Source organism: Thunnus maccoyii, chromosome 18 (assembly GCF_910596095.1).
Source record: "Thunnus maccoyii chromosome 18, fThuMac1.1, whole genome shotgun sequence".
Lineage (NCBI taxonomy): Eukaryota > Metazoa > Chordata > Actinopteri > Scombriformes > Scombridae > Thunnus > Thunnus maccoyii.
The window spans coordinates 2,420,091-2,442,836 of record NC_056550.1 but is presented as its reverse complement, the minus strand read 5'-3'; the positions used below and the strand labels follow the sequence as shown (position 1 = coordinate 2,442,836).

At 37.6% G+C, this 22,746-nt stretch overlaps 1 protein-coding gene across 1 annotated transcript; it reads left to right on the top strand.

The window, feature by feature from the left end:
* The first annotated feature begins 8,136 nt into the window (after window positions 1-8,136).
* On the top strand, window positions 8,137-22,230 carry LOC121883840 (transmembrane protein 106B-like). The gene is made up of 8 exons (XM_042392294.1): window positions 8,137-8,281; window positions 12,281-12,460; window positions 13,094-13,157; window positions 13,244-13,397; window positions 13,500-13,640; window positions 16,516-16,559; window positions 18,072-18,125; window positions 21,341-22,230. The coding sequence occupies exons 2-8, from the start codon at window positions 12,283-12,285 to the stop codon at window positions 21,459-21,461; spliced, it is 756 nt and encodes a 251-aa protein (XP_042248228.1). The 5' UTR covers window positions 8,137-8,281; window positions 12,281-12,282; the 3' UTR covers window positions 21,462-22,230.
* The last annotated feature ends 516 nt before the right edge of the window (window positions 22,231-22,746 follow it).

Here is a 22,746-nt window from a genome sequence, read left to right as displayed (position 1 = left end):
CAGCAAGGCTCATATTTATATCATCTTGCATTCATGTTATCTGTTTGTGCTTTTTCAAGGTGGTGGGTGTGGGGGCTGAAACAGTCCTAAAGGATACATTGTCTATTTCCTTTGAGCACATTAAGAGTATGTATAGTAACAGTAAGGTCATTCCAAACTTAAACTGGAATCTAATGGTTTGTAACAATGTGAAATGTGTATTTTTTTTTTCCTTCACAAACATATGAATATACAGAACCTCCTAGTTGGAAGCAATGACTATCAGTTGACTTCATTAGTTATGGTTAAGACTTAAGATTATTTAAGGTGTTTTATCTTTGAATGCTTGAAGGCTGTTTGGAAATGTAAAATAATAGAGCTGTGGATGTTGATGTATTTTTAGGCTTATTGTGTGGTGGTTGAATTTGCTCTGCTGTATGTGTGTTAGTGTTTTCCTTTGTAAGAAATGTTACCAGATTGATTGAAGATAGTCTTTTATTTTGCACATGAGAGAACTATTTGGAGTTGGAGTTTTAGGAAATCGTTTTAATAAAACAGCACTTGTTGTAGGATTAGGATAAACTGTGTGCAAAAAAAATACATTTGTAAATCAGTGGTCAAAAAAACATCAGCACAGAAATGCTAATTTTTGTTTTTATTCTGTTTGGGTTTTTTTTGGAAAAGCTGAAAAGTCAGATAAAAATCACTGTCATCATTAAATCATAGACATAAGCACTGCACCAAAGTTTAAAAAATATGGTTAGTATTCTTCAATGTTTTTCTGCTGACAAAATATTCTAGCTTTTTTGGAGCTTTGGACCACATCACTCGCCCTTCTTCAAGAATGGAACTTACTCAGGTGTAACCACATGACATTAGCGCAAAACTTTGGTCATGTGGTAACAGTTGGTCGTGTATGCAGATGAGAGCATAACCCCTGTCTTGAGCACCTGAGCAAGATCATGGGATACAGTCGAAAGCTCTGAAAATGTCAAGAAAGAATCTCCACACTCATATTTTTTTATTGTCAACAAATCACATCAAAAAAACAAAACCCAACAATATATTAGTCCATCTCTCAACATCACTGACTATGGCTCTGGCGCTGGTAAATAGAACATCTTTGAGGGACTATTTTAACCTGCAGATAAATACATATTTGGTGCTCTAGTGAGTATTTACAGCAGCAGGACAGTAGAGGAAGAAATTCAGAATCACTGCTTATTGAAATAATTTCTTTCACTTCAGTTCAAAGTCAGTTCAGTTTGTTGAGCGCATTAGTTTTGGCAACACTGTGACGTTACAACACCAATTATGACTGTTCAGTAGAAAGTTCAGTCTATTGCCCATAAGTTTAAGAGCTCGGCAGCCACCTATTAACACATAACACATAATGATTGTCGTATTGTAAGTAACATCACTCTAACAGAACATATGGTATACACTTATTGTTAAGTACAGTCAGTTCAAGATTTGTTGTTGGGTCAAATATGCACAGGACACATCTACAAGGTGGTGTGTGTGGGATTAAGTCAAAATAAATAGTGTGTGTATTCATGAATGAAGGAACATGTCACCCAGTATAACTGTGTGACTCTGATGAGTTTTTAATTTGATGAGTTTTTGGACAACAGTAGAGCTCTGTGGCACAGAGGATTAAGATATATCAGGTTTTGGATACACATACTATATTGTTAGTAGATCAACGGTAGATCAATGTTGGTCTGGGTCTACACATGAGATTTGTTGACAGAAGAAAAAATGTCACCAGGCTTTTTCACTTGTTGTGTGAATAATTCCACACATTTTGGTAAATATGTTTATTTTCGTTTTTGCAGAGAGTTCAATGAAAAGACTGATAACTGCTCTCATGCCTGTATAGTAAATATGAGGCTGCAGCAGCCAGTTAGCTTAGCTTAGCACAAAGACTAGAAAACAGGGAAACAGCCAGGCTGGCTCTGTCCAAAGGTCACAAAACCAAAGTGTAAAAACAACATGATGTGGGTTATGAGCATGGATGCATAAAGAGAACTGAATACAGCGTCGGAAGTGGGGCCCCATTTATTCCTATGAAAGTTGCTCAGTGGCGCATGAAGCCAAAAAAGTTCAAAAACTTCCGCATTGCTTCCGCATCTGTGCGGCCCACAGAGCAAGCGCAGTATCCCTAACTTGAATGGGGATGAAACAATTCAATCATGTGGCTCTTGTAGACTTTTGAAATGTGATCAGACCAAATGGATCAAATTCTGATAGTGAGACAAGTCATTTTGTAGGGGTTGTGATGCTCAAAAAAATGTACCCGCTGATTTACAGACATCTCTTTCACAATGTAAGTTTATGTGAAAAAGTCTTTTTGGGCCAGTGTGCATCACATTATCTTGTAATTACGCAGTTTGGCCGATTGTCTTCACTGAGGTTGCTAGGCAACCAACTCCAGGAAGCTACTGCACCCAGTCAAGAAATAGTTTCCTGTTAAGACTGGGTCTTATGCTAAGATAAGCTAAGCAGTTGCTGGCTCTAGCTTCATAATTACCACACAGAAATCAGATAGATATCAATCCTCTCAGTCTCAACCATTCCTTTAGGGGTTAGACATCAGATGTTAGCTTTGACACTGAGTGATTTCCAGCTTTGCAGCTCAGCCAAAAACCGAACATTAAAAACCCAGATTACTTGATAATGGATATTTGTTGAAGATTTTAATGGGACATTTTCCTCTCAGCAGTGTTCATTTTACAAAACCAAAGTTCTGACTCAAAGTAGACACAACAGTGTGCAGCTGTCACTGACAATACAATAGTACACTTTATACAAAGACATCACTGTTTACGTTATATAGCCAAGTTTACCTACAGTGTAATATGATGTTGAAGAGCTGTGAATGTAGTGTTGCCTGCAAAATGAAGATAACTGGTAAAAATAGATACAGCAGACATATTTAAACCGGTTTTGGTGAGAAGTATTTATAAAGGAAATGGGAAACTTGTCAGTGAAACATACAGTATTTGTGTTCTTTTCCCCTTTTCATCAGGGTGTCCCATCCCGCTGATAGTGTTGTGTTTATTTTGTTTTCAGTGGAGGATTTCAGTGTCACTTTGTCTAAATTTGATGCAGCACTTTTAAAAAGACAGTTTCTGGGGGAAACTCTGGTACCCACCACAGTTTGCCTGAACTTCACATCATGTATGCCAGGGTTTCTAATACATTTTGCATCACATTCATTCAACTGAATCTTGCCACAGTCCCACTAAAAGACATCAACTGTTCTTGATCTCCTGTAGGTATTCAGTGAAGCCCTGCTGCCAATGTCTAATCCCAACTCCTACGTGGTCAAATGAAACCTGGCTGAAATGTGCACTTGATGAAGGCGAAAGCTCTGAGTTTCACAGACTGTACTGCATTGTCCTTTTGCTTTCACTAAACTTGTATGTGTTCTATGATGGAACGGTCAGGTGAAATATTTTCATATTGAGATATGAAAAGTGAAGTGTTAAGGAGGAAGAGAAAAGCTGGATCGTTTGAGCTTTTTTTCTGTGTTGCACTTTATGAACATGGTTATGATGTACAAATCAGTCTGTCTCCAATTAAAGTCGTTACACTCATGAGGGATTTCTGGTGAATTTTTTTTTTTAGTAACATGAAGACATGACTGCAAAAGGGGCTGAGTATATTACAAAAGGGGGAAATTTTTCACAGGACACAGTGTTAACTGACACCTCCACTGTGCATGACTCAAGAAGTGTAGTCACTATATGGCCAAAAGTATGGGGATGCAATCTATATAGTTTTGGTATTGGGCTGTTTTTACTGGTTTTGATCACTACAGCTGGAAATATGCTTAATGCAAGGAGTTAATGTAGTAGGAGAGTCTGTAGTTTTGATTTACAGTTGAGCATCTGATTTCCCCCCATGATATCACCACAACATCTAACATCACACCACAGTTACATCTATAACGAATAATATTACCCATGTTTACATGTATTCATTGATACATAGCAGTGATCACAGTGAGCAAAAGGTTTACAGTAGAGATGACTTTATAAAATGAGCTAGATTACTGAAAAGCAGCAGATTACTGAGCCTTTTTTCAACCTTCTTTGGTTGTTTTAAGAATAAGAATAGCAGCAGCCAATCACAGTTTTTTCAGTCTCCACACTGTATCTCCACTTCATAGCCCCAAAGAGTAGTTAGATTTTTGAGGAGGCATATGTCAGGTAAAGCATAGCTTCTGTGCATACATGCGCAGACTCAGTAGCTACACCATAAACCCTTAGAAGACGGGTTCACAATTTTTCAAGTCTGTCTTAAAACAACAGTCAGGTACCCAAATGAATATTGACACAGATTTTTCTTGCCATAACCATTCCTCCTGTTCATGCTGGCCATTAGAAGATCCCTTCATAATGAATTTACAATGTAGGTGATGGGAGCCAAAATCTACAGTCCTTCTTCTGTGCAATAATGTATTTGAAAGTTTATCTGAAGCGACTATGAAGCTTCAGTGTCCAAATGAGTCAAATCAAGTAGATATCTTTCAATGTTACAGTATTTTTAGCGCCAAAGTTCCACTTTTTGTTACTGTTCTTCCACCGCAGCTCAACAGGGAAACACTGTCCGAGGAAACACAAAGAGGGAATTTGATGCTAAAAAGACTAAATGTGGCAGATATCCACTTGATATGACTAACTCAGACTGCTGAAGATGTCACTAACAAAAACAGGGTAGGGCGGGGGCTGCTGCTGCATACAAGGGCAGGTCTTTTACTTGTCTGTAACTCATAATCTCATAATCCATCCATTTACATGCAGTACATAACATATGAAAAAGTAACTCATCATGCAAATCAAGTGTGACTGTGAGAACAAGAGGTTTCACCACAGGCTTCATCAGATTCACTTAACAAAAGTCTTGCACAAACCTGTAAATAACCTCTGTTGATGATCCAACGCACATCAATCACTGAATGGTACATTCAGTCTCAAAAATATCTGGCCACTAGGTGATGCTGGGAACAGAATGGCTAAATACACATGACAACTCTAATCTCCGGGGTCAAAATTCACTAGTGGCCCATATTATCCAATAGCTGTTGAGACATTTCTCTCAAAACTACAAATGTCAACTCATGGTAAAATTTTTGTGCCAATCCATGTAATAGCTGTGGAGATATTTTAATCTTGACCAAAGTGGTGGACCGACCAACCAACAGACCAACAGACTTGACGGTAGAACCAGTGTCCTGGTACCACCATCCTGGTACTACCCCCAGTGTCCACCACTCAGCTCTGTGATGTTGTTAGCCTGTCGCCACGTCGGTTCTACCACCACTCATTACACTTTATCCAGATGCACCATGATGCCACCCCTGCCTGCTTGGTGATGTTGGCTGCCAGCTGCTTTCTTACCAGGCCTTCATTCCCAAGCAGTCCAAGACCTCTCCAGAGCAAGTGCCCTTAGAAGCCCCTACAGCCGACTTCCACCAGCAGGTTCCAGGCCTTCTGTCCATTCCATTGATATTTCTTTAGCTTGCGCTCATGTGTTCACACAGATGAATGGCTATGGCTATATATCTATAAATAAGAGGCTATCTATAAATAAAAGGAAATAACATGATAAGAGCAAATCCAAACCTGCATAACCCTAATTTAGAGAGTGGCTACAAACACAAATTGAACAACAAATATGTTACAATTCAGAATTTCCTCACAGAAACCACAATCATAACATGCCAGGGTAGGCCAAAATAAAAAAACAAAGCAAAACACTGGCTTACCTGTGGCTACTATGCCTGCATAAGGTGGAGTCTTCTGGGCTTCAAGTCGAAAAGGTTGATTATGTCATTTTCATCCAAAGTGTCAGTTAGTTCTCTTTCAAAAGACAAAAGCGTCAAGTTGTTCAGGTGTCCAGTCAACAATGATGATCTCAGGTGCATCTGGATCTGATTTGTTGTGGAGAAAAGTCTCTCAACACTGCAGGACATTAGAGGGAGGGTTATGATGGCCCTTAACAGACTGTTCATATTTGGAAAAATGCTTGCAGGGCAGCTACCTGCCGCTACCTGCTGCGACTCCTCTTTAGGCATGGCCTGGTCCAAACATGCTTCAGCCTCTAGAAGTGTGGTTTTTTTAAAAAGCAGTTCAAACATAGCTGTTTAGCCATAGTTCCATCTAGCTGCTAGCTAGATGAAACCGCCTTCTGACAATATAACGCCAGTCACGTAAGAGAGGAAGTTCTGAATATTATTAATTTTTAGTGGCTACATATATTAAATTCTAAAATTTCACAAGACAAAACAATTAAACATTTAGAGCAATTATTATTATTATTTTCAAGAATTGGATAGGTTGGACAAGCTGTCTGTCTGGGTGGGCCATACACATCCAGGCCCATCCGTAGATCTGCTTCTGATCCAACTATACACACATAACATACAGACCTTGCGAAAATATACACAGTGCAAAAAACAGAAAACAAAAACAGATATCAAAAGTAAGAACACTGATACATTATGTATAGTTTATATGGATATGAAATACAGGGTAAGCAAAGAAAACAATTAACTGTAATTAAATAAATCATAATAATGAATTAATGTAGGCCTATGAAAATGATATGCAATAGTATGCATGGAATTGGAGAGAGCACTCAGAGGTATCGTGGAGAAGTAGAACTACAGCTGGATTTAAGGTTGACACAAGGGGCTAACAGTTTTTCTTCCTACCACAACACTTGATGGATGTATTGTACATGATCAGACCATATCATGCTTTAATCATATTCTCTGCAGTAACTGTGTAACGGGTGAGGAGGGGAGGGTCTGCCTTGTTTCACAGACTATTCTGGTCTGTGTGCCGGAGATGAAAAGAAAATAACTGAGTCTTTTTTCAACTTTCTACTTATTGCCTTCACTCAACAATCTCAACCAGCGTCAGAAACTTTTAGTAGAAAACACAGGCAGCCCAAACTGACCTCACAGTTCTTACAATCTCCATGTGGTATCGCTGTGGCTCCTGTAGCCCCCAAATGCAGATTTTTGAGGAACTGCACGTCAACTACAGCATAGCCTAAGAATCCTTAACACATTAGATACTGTGTAACCCCCATGCAGAGGTATGCTTAACTGCTTTCGGCACCAATACCAGAGGGCCCTCATAAAGACTGGACTTTGTCCAGTTACAGCTAAAAACAAACATTAGTTAATGTTATTAGTGGGGCAAGTAAATTGGTGGCTTTTTGTGTGTATAAAACAATATTTTAACCTCTATATTTTCTAAAATATGGTATAAACAGTTAATTTGTGATCCTACAATAGCCACTATTGATTAATGTGTTTTGTTGTTGACTCAGTTAGTCGTACATGTATGAAAATGGATGTTAATACAGGGGAAGGAGATCCACTTACTATGGATATGCACAGGACCCCATTTATTGTGCTACACCCCTGGCAGCACTGCACACAATTGCTGCCTTATTTCTCCACTTGTGTGAGATTGAAGTCAAGTCAAGACTAAATAAATAAATAAATGTAGGAAAATGCTGAATAACTGCTTTGGTAAGCTTCCACAAATAGCCAGTATAATACGGGACGTAAGGTGGTTTTGAATTCAAAATAAGAGCAGATTGAAAGTCTGTGATTCGCAATATGTTCAAAATTTTTATTTTAATCAAGAAGATTAAAGATTAAAAGGAAGAAATCAATAAGGAGCTAGCTAAAATGGCTTCTCTTTTGACCGAAAAAAACACAAAAAGGAAATATTTCCATAGACTTAATTATAATTATAATATATTAAAGTAAGATTGGACAAGGACAGTCCATTCCAATCTAATTTTAAGCAATATATTTAAAAATAACCTACCCATTTTCATTACTTGGTATCAACAGCAAAAATAATGTTCACACTAATGTGTCTGATATCTTATGACCATTTCAATACTGTCATGTAAATAGCCACTACTCACTCCTCCCGCGCATATTTGTGTAATCAGGTTTGGTATTTTTTTTAAAAAGTAAATAACAAATCAATATATTCACCTCAAAAGACACTACTCACTCATTATGTCAGTAAATATGAAGTAAACTTTGTGACGGAGCCTGCTGTGACGTCAATCAGAGCTTTAATTTGAAATGTGTGACAGGAAGTGGTCGAGTGTTGCGTTCATGGTAGTGTGACACTGTCGGACTTGGAGCTGCGTTTCACCCCGCGCCGCCAAATACCGTAACAAACAGAACTGCGTTGCTTCCCAGCGGGACTGAAGATGAAGACGCTGTTAACATCTTAAACCAAAGCTCATCAGCCAGGTAAGCTGTCAGCACCGAGTGTTACTATCCAACATCTGAGAAACACCTGCTATCACCTGAGGCTGGAATACAGAGGAAATTAAAGTAACGTTACGATCAGTTTTAAAGAGCGTGTTGCCATATGTTTCGTTTATCGAGATATTAGCCGTAACGTCAACAACGAATGATCTAAATCCGTCTACAGTGATATGGCAATATTCACGAGGACATTTCTTAGTTTTTTCCTAACAGTTCCTACACTTGTGCAAGTAGGTCTTCTGTTAAAACTTCAAATGTTGCTTTCTGTGTTAAAGTTTAATCTATCTATAAGTTATTGATAGCGTATCCGTAAATCTACTCTCGTCGTGACATGTATGTATGTCAGAAAAAATGTTCCTGACAAATAAAGTGCGTAGTTTAGGCGTCTTGCACCACCTTGTGTGTGTGCGCGCGCGCACACAGTGTAACATAAACTTGCATCATATGTATGGTTCCAGGAATTCTTAATAAACAAATGGACTCATTTATTAGTCCCCTTTACAGAAGGCGGCCATGTTTTTCATCCTCTCCCACCAGGAACCAACAATTGTCTCCAAAACACTTATTTATTTACTCTTGAAAGCAGTGACGACAACAACAGTCATATATTAATCGGGACATGTGGTTTATCTGAAGGCCTAACCACATTCCACAGATCACTTCTCAGTGACTTCTCCTATCAACATATCTCCTCTTATTATGTGAGTTAAATTTAGTCATCTGACTCAGTTGAAGAAGTTCAGTATACACAGAGGTAAACAACTCGAGATGAAATGAAAACCCTTTTAGATCACATCTCCAATCATATTGTGCACCTATTAACAATATATACCAAAAATACAAACAAATCTGTTTCTTTGTATTCTTATATCAAAATCAATCATGTTTTCTTCCTGCAAAATAAAATATGAAGTGTACTTATGTAGGCTTGAGCCAACCAATTTCAACCAATAATATCATGGCCCATGGCCTCATGGCATCCACCAATCAATCAATCTTCAACTTTTAGTGGCACAGAGCTAAGATTCATTATGACACGCCCACTTTTACATGTTCAAATCAAAATCCTCTCAACGTTCTGTCCCACCTGTTTATCCTGTTGCACTCAGACATACATCACCATACAAAAGTTAGATACTAGTTAAATGTCTTTCATCTGGATTTGAAATGGAATCACGAAAGAAAATTTGAGGCTTTTAGTTTTTACTTTATTTCATTTATTTATTTATACTATATCTGCCTTTTAGGGCTGCGACTCATGATTGTTTTCATGATCAATGAATCTGTCGATTATTATCTGGATTAATCGTTTAGTTGTTTTGCCTATAAAATGTCAGAAAATGTTGAAAAATGTTGATCATCGTTTCCCAAAGCACAAGGTGACGTCCTCATATGTCTTCTCTTCTGTAGTTTACTCCAGTTTCAGTTTACAATCATAGATTATGTAACATACATTTGAGAAGCTGGAATCAGAGAATTTTGACATTCTTTCTTTAAAAAAAATGACTCAAAATCATATCATATCATAGTTGGCAATTAATTTAATAATTGGCAACTAATCGATTAATCAACTAATCATTGCAGCTCTACTGCCTTTCACTTTGCATCTAACTTTTCTTTTTTATTCATACTTCAATGTGTACAGTTTTCCCTTTGTGATTGCTTTCATTTATTTATTTGCTTTTTAAAACTTTTCATTTATTTATTTATTTTTCAGTTACTTTACAATGAACAAAATCCACAACCAAACCACCTTAATAACAAAAGTAAAAATAAATATAAAAGGGGGCACTACTCACTCTTTCTTTTATGTGTCCCTGCTTTAGTCCTGCAACATAGTAAATCATATGTTGAGCAGCACCATATGTGAGCAGAAAAATGTGACAGTTTGAAAATGGCAAAGTTATGAAAAGTACTTCAGACAGCAGAGTCTCACGCAGGATGTAAGCACACTTTGCTGCTGTTTTGTATTTATTGTTTCCAGAGGAGCTGCATGAATGTCGTCCAACTGACATCAACCAAAGCATGCCCCGCCTTAGTGCTAAGCCCATTCACATATCAGCATCTTATTAAGTTCTGGTGAACATGTTATCTAACAGTTATCACATCCAGCAGACACAGAGCAATATTATCATTCATTTGGCATGAAGTTTGTGTCCAGCTGCTGCTGCTGCTGCTGCTGCTGCTGCTGGAGGAGGACAGACCCAAATGCTGTGGGCCATAAAACCAAAACAATGAGCTAAAAGAGACTGAAAAGTCCACCAACACATAGCAACTGGCCAATCAGAGCTGTTTTGCTGCCCTGTGGGTTGACTAACTTTATATATTATTTATATTTTAGGTTATATAATTGTTGGAGGACACATAAGTACATGGAATAACAAAAAGTCAAATTTAAAAGCCTTTTTGAATATCCACTAAATTCAATTAATTAAGTTAATCATTTGTAAGAAAATACATTACATGTTACAGCATTACACAGTAGTACAGACACTAATCATATTTTTTAGTTGTTTTCCATGTTTGCATAGTTTTTCTTACTTCTCTTCTCACTATTTTATGATGCAGGTGTGCAGCTAGGAAACTAAAGCCAACCATGTTGGTCTGTACTGCACACACAATTGTTTCCTTATCTGCAAGCTATGGATTGTGGTTTTTGCTTTTCAGATGTGTTAGGCGTGTGTGCACCTGCTCTGTCTTAGCAGCAACTGTCATCACAGCCATACATAGTGATTCTGTTCTACAGTATTCTATTTCTATTAGACACAGTGGAGAGGGTTAGTATTTAGAAGCTAGTGTCCTCCTTCCTCTTTCATTCAGTAAGTCAACGCACCATGTCCACATGCAGATGCACTTCCTGAGTTTGTTCATTTTGTTAAACAGCCTTAATAACGCATTGCATATAGAATAGAAATTATTAAGCAAAATAATTATTGTAGGCCTCCAGTTTTGCATCCTTCTGGCTCATACACCACATAGTTCAACGCAGTAATACAGTGTTTGGTACCAATGAGTGACAATGTGGATTTGTATGACAGAGTGTGAGGGCCGCTGTCTAAAATATAAAAGAAAAGAAAACCATAATATTATGAATATAAAGTTGTAATTTTACGAAACAGTTGTAATATTTCAAGACAAAGATTTTATGAGAAAAAGTCATAATGCTGTTGGAATAAAGTCCTAATTTGACAAAAAAATGTAAAATACAACCACTATTTTAAGGAAAGATAACATAATTAGAATAAAGTCATAATTTTACAAAAAAGCCCAAAATATTTTGAGAATAGAGCCATAATGTAAAGGTTGTTATATTCAAAATAAAACAAAAGGTCATGATATTATTTGAATGAAGTTGTAACTGTATTAGAAAAAGTTATAATATTATTGGAATGAAGTCATAAATTTATGGAAAAAGCTGTAATATTTCAAGATAAAGTTGGAACTTTTATGAGAAAAAAATCACAAGTTAAATAAAAAATTGTAAAATTTGAAAAAAACTGATAAACACTGATTATGATTTATGAGACAAAGATCTTTTTTTTTTATTGTACTGTAATATTGAGTATTGTTGCAATGAAAGTTCAATTTCATATAAAATCATAATTTCATGAAAATAAGTCACAATATTATAATAAAGTTTAACTTTTATGAAGAAAGTTGTAATATTTCAAGATAAAGTTGCAATTTTACTAGTAAAAGTCACAATATTAGAAGTAAATTGTCATTTTGCAAAAAAGTTGTAATATTATAAGAGTCATGATTTTAGAAGATGTCATTTTATTAAAAAGTAGTAATCTTAATAACAAATAGAATGTTGAAAGTCATTATATGATAATGAAACAGTATTATGTACACAGTATTATGAGAAAAAAATAATAGGTAGAACATAATTTGAGAGGAGAATGTATGTTATGAATGTTTGATTTCATTGGTACTAATACTGTAAGTTTTGGAGCTGACTGGCAGCTGTTGTTTTGTCAGCTATGGGCACTGCTCCCAGCAGCTGTGTCAGTGGCACTGAGAGTGGGAGTGGCCAGGCAGAGGATGACCGGCCTATCATTGAGAGGGATGAGATCAAGAGGCGGAGCTCCAGCAGGAGGCACAGCTCAGGAGAGACGGTGCACTGTCCCACCTGCCAGGGTACTGGACGTATACCCAGAGGTAATGAACACACACATACACACACACACATCACAATTAAGTCACAATGGTTGGAATGAAAAATTATATCTATTCTTGAGCTTCAAGTAATGATTATTTACATTATTAATACATTTATTGTATTATTATTTCAATGAAGTGTTTCAAGCATAGATTACTGACAGGAAATGTCTGTACAGAAATGTATAAGATATGTTTGAGGTCATTTAGAAACAGTGGACCTCATGCAAGAACCACTAGGTGGGATATTGTGGCATTCACCAATTTTCTCATATTTAGAATTTTTCCTGTGTACAAATGAAATTCAAGAGTGGTTCAGACCTGTCATACAAGACCTGTACCACCTGCCTCCACATGGGGGGGAAAGAACATGTTTGACTTAAGAATTATAATGCCTGCACTTCAACTACCATTAGTATCCAAACGCCCCCCAAACCACTGCCAGACTTCCACAAAAAGTATTGTTTTGGTGTCGTATCAGGACCAGCATTAAAAAATCCCCACAGCCTGCTCCTGGGGTGTCATGACTTGACAGAGGAGACACAAATATGAGAGAATTGAACCCCTCACAAGATCACATCAACTCCCATGTTGCCATATTTGATATGAAAGCATGTTTCATGTGTGTTACAGGTCAGGAGAGCAAGCTGGTGGCTGTCATCCCCTGCAATGACCAGAGGCTGAAACCCAGACATACGTAAGAATAACGGGAATCACATATAACTCATATGAGTTGATGATGGCTTTTTGACATGTAATTTGTTGTGTTTCCTCCTCTCACAGGAAGTTGTACGTTGCTGTGTCTGTTACTGTGTGCCTCCTGGTCAGCTCCCTGGTGTTGTTCTTCCTGTTTCCCCGCTCTGTCATACTGTCTCCAGTGGCAGTCAAGTCATCCTTCGTTTACTTCACTAAAGATGGCGTCCAAATTAACATCACGGTGGGTGAAGAGAAAGTGAAGGGTGTCATGGATGAAAGAAAGAAATGTACATTTTAATAACAATTGAACTTTGCTGTCAATCACAACTGCGATTTCTTGTAGAATGTCTTGAACATCACCAACAACAACTTTGCGACGGTGCAGGCCTACAACCTGACCGTGCAGGCCCTGAACTTTGACACGGTGGTGGGAGCAGTTTCCATCAAGAACGTCACATTTGTCAATCCTCTGTCAATCAAAATGGTGAGACATCCCAACCACACAGGAACACACAGTATCATCTAAGGATGGTGGACAGCTGCACAGGATAGCTTAGCAAAAAGCATGCTTTTAGAATGGCTTTAGTTATTAACATCATTACTGAGAACAAACACAAGACAGTTGACCAAATCCAACAATATCTAAAGGTTAGACAAGTGGGCTTGTAACTGGAAGGTCTCCGAACCACATTTTTTAGTGGATGGAGCTGCAGAGGATACAGTATGTACATACATGGAACTGCACTGAAGTTGTAAATGTTTAAAATAAAACACTCACAGATGTAGAATCTTATTTTCTAAACTTAAAGTCGCCCTCAATTCAAAAATGTGTTTTGCTTTTTGTTACTTTTTGACATTAGAAAGCTGTTTTGTCATTCATCTGCTGAAGGAGGAAAGTTTCTCTGTGGCCTATGGGCACGATTTGTGACATCACAACTAGTCTGGAGCCAATTGTGGTCCAGTATGCCACTTGCACAAATGTGATATGGAAACTTGAAGCCTCCAGTGCACAAACACTAAGAATAGACTTTTCAGCAAAGGAAGAAACACCTTTTGTCCAGCTGTTAAACTTTTGACATTAACAATATTTGCATATTCATCCATTCTGGATTTTTCAGTGAGAGTGAAGGAATAGATGAAATTTTAAGGTTTTTAATGAGGTACGTTTTTGAGGCATTATGTTTTTGGGTTGTCCATGCGTATGTATCTACGTCTGTCCCATCCCTGTGAACGCGATATCTGAGGAACGCCGGGAGGGAATTTCATTATATCTGGCACAAACATCCATTTGGACTCAAGGATGAACTGATTAGATTTTGGTGGTCAAAGGTCAACTTTACTGTGACATCGTAATGTTCTGCAAAAACACTTTTCTGGCCATTATTCAACACTCAGGAACATAATTCAGGAACTATTCGTAACTCAGGAACAGAAGGAGGGATTGTGACCATATTTCACATTTGGTCGGATATAGAATTGGTGACGCTAATCTTGAGTGCTCACCTTGAAACTGTGCTGATTTTATTGAATTCCTTCAAAATTTTCACTACAAATATTATATGAGTATGTACCATAGACCAAAAATATGGACGTAGTCACCGTGACATCACCCAATGGTTTGTGAACTGCCATTTTGAAGCCTCGAGTTTAGCGATTTGACCATCGCCATGTTGGATTTGACCGTTGCCATGTTTGATTTTTGGAGCCAGAAGTGACCATATTTGCATGAGAGGGTTGAGCTGACCATAGTGCTAGTTGCTAGATGGTTAGCACGATGTATTTACAATCTATGGTTAACAGTGATAATGCTAATTTCCGCTAATGAAAAACAGGCCTAAAACCATTAAAACAAAATGCACTCACTGAAAAAACTGAACAGCCGACTCCTTAGAGGGTCTTTTCTCACAACCAAACACTGAACAAGACTTTTTTTAGGCGACCAAAATGTTATAGTTAACTTTCATGAACTGAAAACACACTATGAAATAGCAGCAGCTACACATATACTCTGTGAATCTGGGGTTACGTCATGGTGATGTTATGTAATCAACGTTGTCGCCATGGCAGCGACTTGTCAATCACAAGGTAGCCACACCCTAAAGCATACCCTGCTTTATCGTCTGTTTCACTCTAAATGGGACCATAATTTACAAAATGAACATCATGATGTATTGAAGAAGACTTGAAACTAGTGGTTGAGACCATAAACTCATTAGGAGTTTTTACTGAGGTAATAAATCAAGTGAGAATTAGGGTTATTTTCTCATAGACTTCTATTTCTTTTCAGACGGGGAGATACCTGCTCGGTCTGTACAGACATGGATGTAAACTGCAACTTGATTGGTTGGCAGAAGCATACATTTCTAGTTGTATATCTTTCAACATGTCTGTAGGAGGTCTTTATATCTGAAACTTACATGGAAATAATTACAGCAGTGGACAATAAACAATAACATGTATATGATCAAAGATGTTTAACCCTTTGTGCATGAGGGACAAAATTTGTGTCAAATTTTGTACCCATCTCAAAATCGTAGACACAGACATCATACACACATAAAAAATAAAAATCAGCACAACCTACCCTTTACAAAGATGGGTTTTTTTGCGACTGTTGTCTGCACTGATACTTTGCTCTGGCCAGTTATGTGGGCTCCTGTTCAGCAGCTCCTCTGCATGTTTAGCTAAGGTGTGAGTGTGAACAGGGTCTTCCTAAAAAAGAGAACATGGCTCTCAGCCAAGTGCCCCTTGTACAGTAAAGGTTAATATATCAAATGTGTTGTAACCCGTCACTGAAAATAGTCCCTAGCAAATGCACCATTTCCTCTTGTTTTAGTAATGTTTTCTAAAAACGAAAGTGTCTCCAGAAATTACTGAACCTTATAAAAAAAAAAGAAACTAAACAAACTATATTTTTAAAGATTTTTGCTGTACGCTTTGAAGTAGGAACTTGGGGCGTAGAGGGAAGTGAGAAAGTATTGAGAGACACATTGTTGGTTTTGATCTGCTCAGGTGTTTTGTTGACAGTATGAAAAATACAGAAGAACGCCAGACTTATTCTTATCATATTTGACATAGTGGAAGTTGGACAAGTTATTATTTTGTCTACAGAGACATTAAAAGCAACAACACAGAAAACTGCACATACATTGTAGTGAAGAAAGATTATATTTTTTCATGATTGTAATTAAAGCTTGGCTTTATAACAGACAAAAACTGTTGATTTTATGAATGAATAACAATGCAACAGTTTGATTATTTATAATATATATGTGAATATGCATGTACTTACCATATGTACATCAGAATAATACTGTTAATATGATATTGATGTAACTAGCCTCTGTCTTTCCTCACAGTACTCCTTTGTGATCCCCGTCAAGCTGACGGACACTGAGCTGAGGTGAGCTGCCAGCATCACTTTTCTTCCTCCAGCAGGAACAGTTTCATTCATTAGGAATGATTATATTTGTGCTGTAACTAACTGGTTTGGTCACAGTGTGCAAGATGAACATCATAATTCACATACTTAATTGCGTTGTTTGTATGAAGCTGGAGGATTAAAAATACATCCACTATACTTCAGGCTTTGGCCAGCACAAACAAATAATGACTGGTGGCTAATAAAGGTTGGGTAATAAAGGTAATAAATAAAGGTTTCACATTTAAAAAGAAGCCCTTTGAACATCTGAGAGTTTCATCGACAGTAACACAGTATTTATGTAAGAGAAGAGAAAGTGAGAGCAGCAGAGTGGTGAAGGTATGACTTGACCGAACTGTTGCACTGATGGAGTTAGTGCTTAGGAAATGTACATCGTGCTGAATTTATCAGGACAAAACATGGAGAATGTGTTGAGGTTGCATTAACAGCAAATTCAACAGAAGCATATCAAAAAATGGGGAGGCCTCCTATTCAAATATGATACAATAAAACGGGAAAAGAAATTAGCCTAAATTAGCCTAAATTAGCCTGGTGTTCTGTCTGCAGGTGAGGAAAATAGTCTTAGACCCTTTTCACAGGAGACAGTTGGACTTGTCAAAGCAGGAAAATCATAGGTGGAATTAATAACTTAAATGACTGTTAATGTTATTATTCACACCTGACAAGTCATCATCATTATCAACAAGGTTACAGGGTTATTCCGGGGAACTGTAAGGGACATTTTTCACATTTTTTTTAACATTTTCCCAGCAGATAAATCGATAATGAATAAAAATGTTACAACTCTGAAAAGTTCACAATAACAAAGCCTTTTCATTCTCAGGAACACTTGCTGTTTTTACTCCAGGTTAATTCCCTTGAAGGTGATAAACCTGTTGGTGGTTAAATCAAAGTGAAAGTAGTGTTAAAGCTCTGTCTTTGTCCTTTAGGCTTTTTTCTATCTTCACTTAAAATGGAAAAAACTCAATCCACTGTCATTCATTTTGTATTTTTAATGTCTTTCCTGCAGACCTCCCCATATGTGATTTTATTGTGTGTGTGTGCTTGCACAGTGTAAGGCAGGATCATTCACATGGAGCTTGACTCTGTAGAAGCTGAAGAAGCATGTGCAGATGATGACTGAGAGAAAGGAATGCAGAACATTTTCAAACATTAAAAAAAAATGGTTTGCATTTGGAAAATGGTCATTGAAGTGTATCTCAGAGCTCAGAATGAGGTTGGAGGTTTTGGTGATGTATTCTACACACTAGTAGAACCTGTTACACCAGCTAACCTGGCAGTGAAGTTAGCTTTGTCTTCCTTCCATATAATGTTTTTCTGTTTAAGTTTAATGTCTGTCTGTGTGTTCAACATCTGTTTAATCAGTTCAAAACTTGTATCAGTCATCATTGTTGTGTAAATACTGTACTGCACACTTTCTAAAACTGATCCTCATTAGCTGTTTTCTACATCTTTTACTCTTTTTCTCTGCAGTAACTACTGTAAGAAAGCGTCATTGCCCGTCCACATTCTGTATCTGCACCTCCAGTAAGTATCATCATGTGTTCAGTAATGTGTCAGAATGTCTTGAACCGGTTCCATTAGAGCTGGGTGATGTAGCCGAAATGATTCAATCTCAATGTTAGTTTTTTTTCAAGCTTTGGGTGGATTCACAATTTTAATCCCCTGCAAAATACAAGATTGAAATAATCATATTTTTAGGATATCATGTGCAAGACAGTTGAGCAAAAATAATAAAAAAGGTTGCACCATCTGCAAGGATGTTATTATTAGCTAAGTAGATCACATCCAGTTTAACAGTCAGTTTGAGCACAGACATCTGATGATCTGCTGCTGTTTGTATTTCTTGAGAAGACATCAGCTTGATATCTGCAGACTGCTGCTAGTTAGCGTTAGCCACCCTGCAGGCAGGAACAGACTGAATAAAGTCGAATCTTAACACTGTTCAGTCGACTCCCAGCAGTTCAACTCTCATAACCAGACATGATACCTCATCAACAAACACACACATATCACAGATCATTGTGCAGTTGAATTTTTAGGCTGTCCCTCTGGAAGATGTGCTGTTTTTTATGTGTTCACCACCATTCCTTAGAAATATCATAAATGAGCGAGTGCTCTGTGATGTTTAATTTTACAAATGTCACATCTCACCAATTTGAAACTATTTTCCTCTTAGTAAACTATTTTCCTCTCTTTATTTAAGTAAGGAGAGATCAGTTGGAAGTGTATAACAATATTTATTAATGTTAGTGACAGAAAGATTTTATGGCGATTAGACTCCAACAATGTGAAGCATCAGACATTGACCCGTAGTGAAATAAAGAGATCTTCCTTCTTGAACTTTCGCCAAAGCTTCATAAAGCTTTTAAATTTGGAGTCCATAGTAGTGTGGCAACCCACTCATTAAATTGACTAGTTTATGTTCATGGCTGAGGTTGGGCTGTTTGAAAATCTTGGTCTAACCTGTTCTCAGATATTCCTAGAATTTATATTTGTTCTTTTTTTCCATTTTGACTGAAGAGCTTGAGAGGCTGTTGCAGATGACAGACAGTATATACGCAGTCATATGTGACTGATAGCATATAGATTAGGTCAAACAGAAGTGCAAATATGGTTCAGGATGCAAAATTTTTGTCTTCTAGAATAAATCACACCTCCAAAATTTTCAAAATTGTATTTTGTGCAATTCAAACTCATAGAGACAAAATATGAATATACCTAAGTTTCCATCTGCTAGTGATTCAGTAACATCCTAAAGATGGAGTCACTATTATCAGTGCTGAGAGAGGAATAACCACTTACAATATCTGTGTTGACTTCTGACCCAGTTTGTGCTGTGAAGCCAGCGCTCACATGACTCTTGCTGAACAGATTTAACAATCCCACAGTGCTTCACTCACATACTTCACGCTGGACAGGAAAGAAACTCAGTGACTGTCTGTGCCGTTATTTGATTATGCCTTAAAGATCAACTGCATTGCTGCATGTAAGATTCAAGAACAGTTTGAAAAGCATTGTAGCTTTCACAACTTTGAACTTCACTGCTTCTTTGATTCATGTAAAGAGAGATGGCAGCATTTCACTGTACATGTTGGAAGTGTATATGTATGTATACACACACAAACTATCTTTGTAAGTCTTTCTTACATGCATTATTAAATGATAAGTCTGGTGTTATTGTCAAAGAAATCCCATGAAAAAAACAAAAAATGTGTTTAAGTCTGACTGCCTTCACTTGTCTATGTCTCTCAGCTCATTGGTTCCTACTGAAGATATGAATATATAGTTGGGTTTTTAAAAGGTTTCAGTAATTAAGTAAAGCAGTAAAGCAGCTGGCGAATATTACTCAAAGTGCAGGAAGTATTGTGATGGACATCAGTCTGAGGTCTGTGTGTTGAGTACAGAGCTGGTTAGCAGAAAGGAAGCAGGGGAAACAGTAAAAAAAAACACCTACAACACATTGGACCTCATGCAAGAACCACTCACACACTGAACAGATACGTACAAGTGATTCATGAAGATGTGTGGCATTCACCAGTTTTCATGTAATTTTCTCTCTCTGTTATATGAGTTGTGAACAGATAGTCAACCTTCTCCACAAGGGAAAATGACAAGAAGAAGAATCAAAATGTCCTCATCTGAATGAATTTGGAGTTTAAAAATCAACTAATATAACATGTAAAAGCAAAACAAACTTAGCAAAATTAATCTGTTCACCATATTATCATCATCATGGCTGTCAGTTTACTGAGAGGGTTCTTTTAGATATGATGATTTTATGTCAGTAGTTGTTGTAATCATCAGGGTGTTTGTGCAGCATTCTGTCCAGTATCATCTTGTGTTGCAGCTGACAGTGTAACATCACCTGCTGTAGCCTGTAATATTCTCTCCTCTAATATCTCTGATCACACGTTGTCGGCAGCTGGATTCATATTTTCTGATTGTTTCAGCTCCTCTAGTACGACTACTGACACTGATGAATGTGTCTGTTGATTTCTGACAGCAGGACTTGAAGCTCTGCTCTTCCTCTTTTTGTTCTTTGGTAACATTTTTATGAATTAAAGATCTACACACGATGAATCCTCCATGTGTGCAAACTGAAATCAACTGAAATCAATCTGATAAACAGGATTTAAAGCAGCTTAATGCAGTTTCTTTAATGCCAATTAAATGTTCCAGTCTCTGTAATAGGATGTGATGGTCAATGGTGTCGAATGCAGCACTAAGATCTAATAAGTCCTTTGTCCAGTGCAATTAGGAAGTCATTTGTAACTTTCACCAGTGCTGTCTCTGTGCTATTATCAAATCAAATCTCACAAATGCACACCTCGTCATGAACCGGTGACATTCATCAGGCTGAAACGAGCATTTTACAACAAGTTTGTGCAGTTAAGAGTTAATTGAATCCAACTTGGAACACATATGAGCAAACCTCACAGAAAAAAGTTTTGAGATAAGAATATGAAGTATCTTGAAATAGAAACATAAATGGATCAAGTTGTGGTTTTAGGGGCAGTTATGTGCAGGAGCTATTTTTTTGATGGACAACAGTGTATCCATCCACCCAGCATTTCTGCACAGAGTCCAAAAAATATATTCAATGACTGATATCCATCTTCTCATCTCACTCCCAGCGAGAAAGTGAATCAAACTGTTCCTTTAAACTCTCAGGCTCATGTTTTCAACTTCTTATCAGTGTCTACTTTTATAACCTCCCTTTTGTCTATCTTGTACTGCAGGATGGCCATGACAGTTTACTACTTGGCCCACTATGAGCAACTCTCCCTGGAGACATACGAGTACATCGATTGTGGAGCAAACAGCACCATACCACACAGTGTGCAACCCCCACCTCCCTGATGGATAGATGGGTGGGCAGAGGAAGAGATGAACAGAGATACTGTTTGTGAAGAGGAATAGCTGGGCCTGTAATGTGTTTTTTTTTTTTCATGAACTGTGTCGCTAAAATGTTGGATAAATCTTGTGATTCCTGGTGATGCCAATCAGGATTCCATTTAGGCTCCTCCTGGATGGATGGATGAATGAAGAGGCAGACATTCAGCGAATGAACTTTAATCTGATTGAGTGAAGTTACCTCCCCCTTCCTACCCTGCCCCGTATCTGAAGGAAGGAGGGAAGGGTAGAAATCACTCTCATCATCTCTACCCTGACAGTTCAACAACTCTACACATCAAGTTGTACACTGGAGGAAACCCAGAAAAAATGTTCAACATTCAGTAGATGTCGGTAAGGAGCCAACACCAACGTGAAAACAGTAAAAATACACCGACAGAATCAAAGTTGGTGCAGAAATGTCACCTGAATCATCTGTTGGTAATAAGGACCTGATTATACTCTGATTGAAGTTCAGAGATGATGTTACTGAAAGTCCAATCAGTCATGTGAAAATGTTGTCATCTTTTGTGTTTGTGTAGATTTGAACCACTGTCTGAAAGTCACTGTTCAATACATGCAAGTGCATCGAATTTTACCCAGTGCTGCATTTTGTCTTTTTTTTTTTCATGAGCTGGAAAAGTATGGCACAGTAGATTACACATTATGCACCGTAGTTGCATTTGCTGTCTGTAAGGTCTTAGTATGGGTCAAGCTCATAAATAATGTAACTCAATACTGTCTTTTGTGATGCCTTCAATGACACCAGTTTGTAAAGCAGACTTTCAGTATAAATCTTAAGCCTGGAGCCCAAGGTGAGATGACATCATCAGGATTAATTTTTCAGACTTTGGAAAGAGGCCATTATCATGATGAGTAAACCGATCTTCATGTGTAAAAGCAGTGGACTGGCCCTTTAATGTTGGAACGTAGCCTGTCTGGAGTCTCACTGAACCGTCACAGATCTACCAGGGCTAACATTATCCTCAAGTTAAGTGAGCATATAAAGAAGAATGTGACCAGTCATGTGACACTCGGATGATCAAGCCAAACTGTTGTCATGTGTATCTGCTGAAACAGCTCAGAGCTGGCCTTACATCAAAGTGCTCTGATTCATCTTTTTATGTTCACTGATAGAACTGAGCAGAATAACAACTAATAATCTAATACACAAAAATAAACTTATACAAATCTGTGGGCTCACTAACAGTCATGTATCCCTCTGTGGAACAGGCAGCTGAAGGTTCAGGCT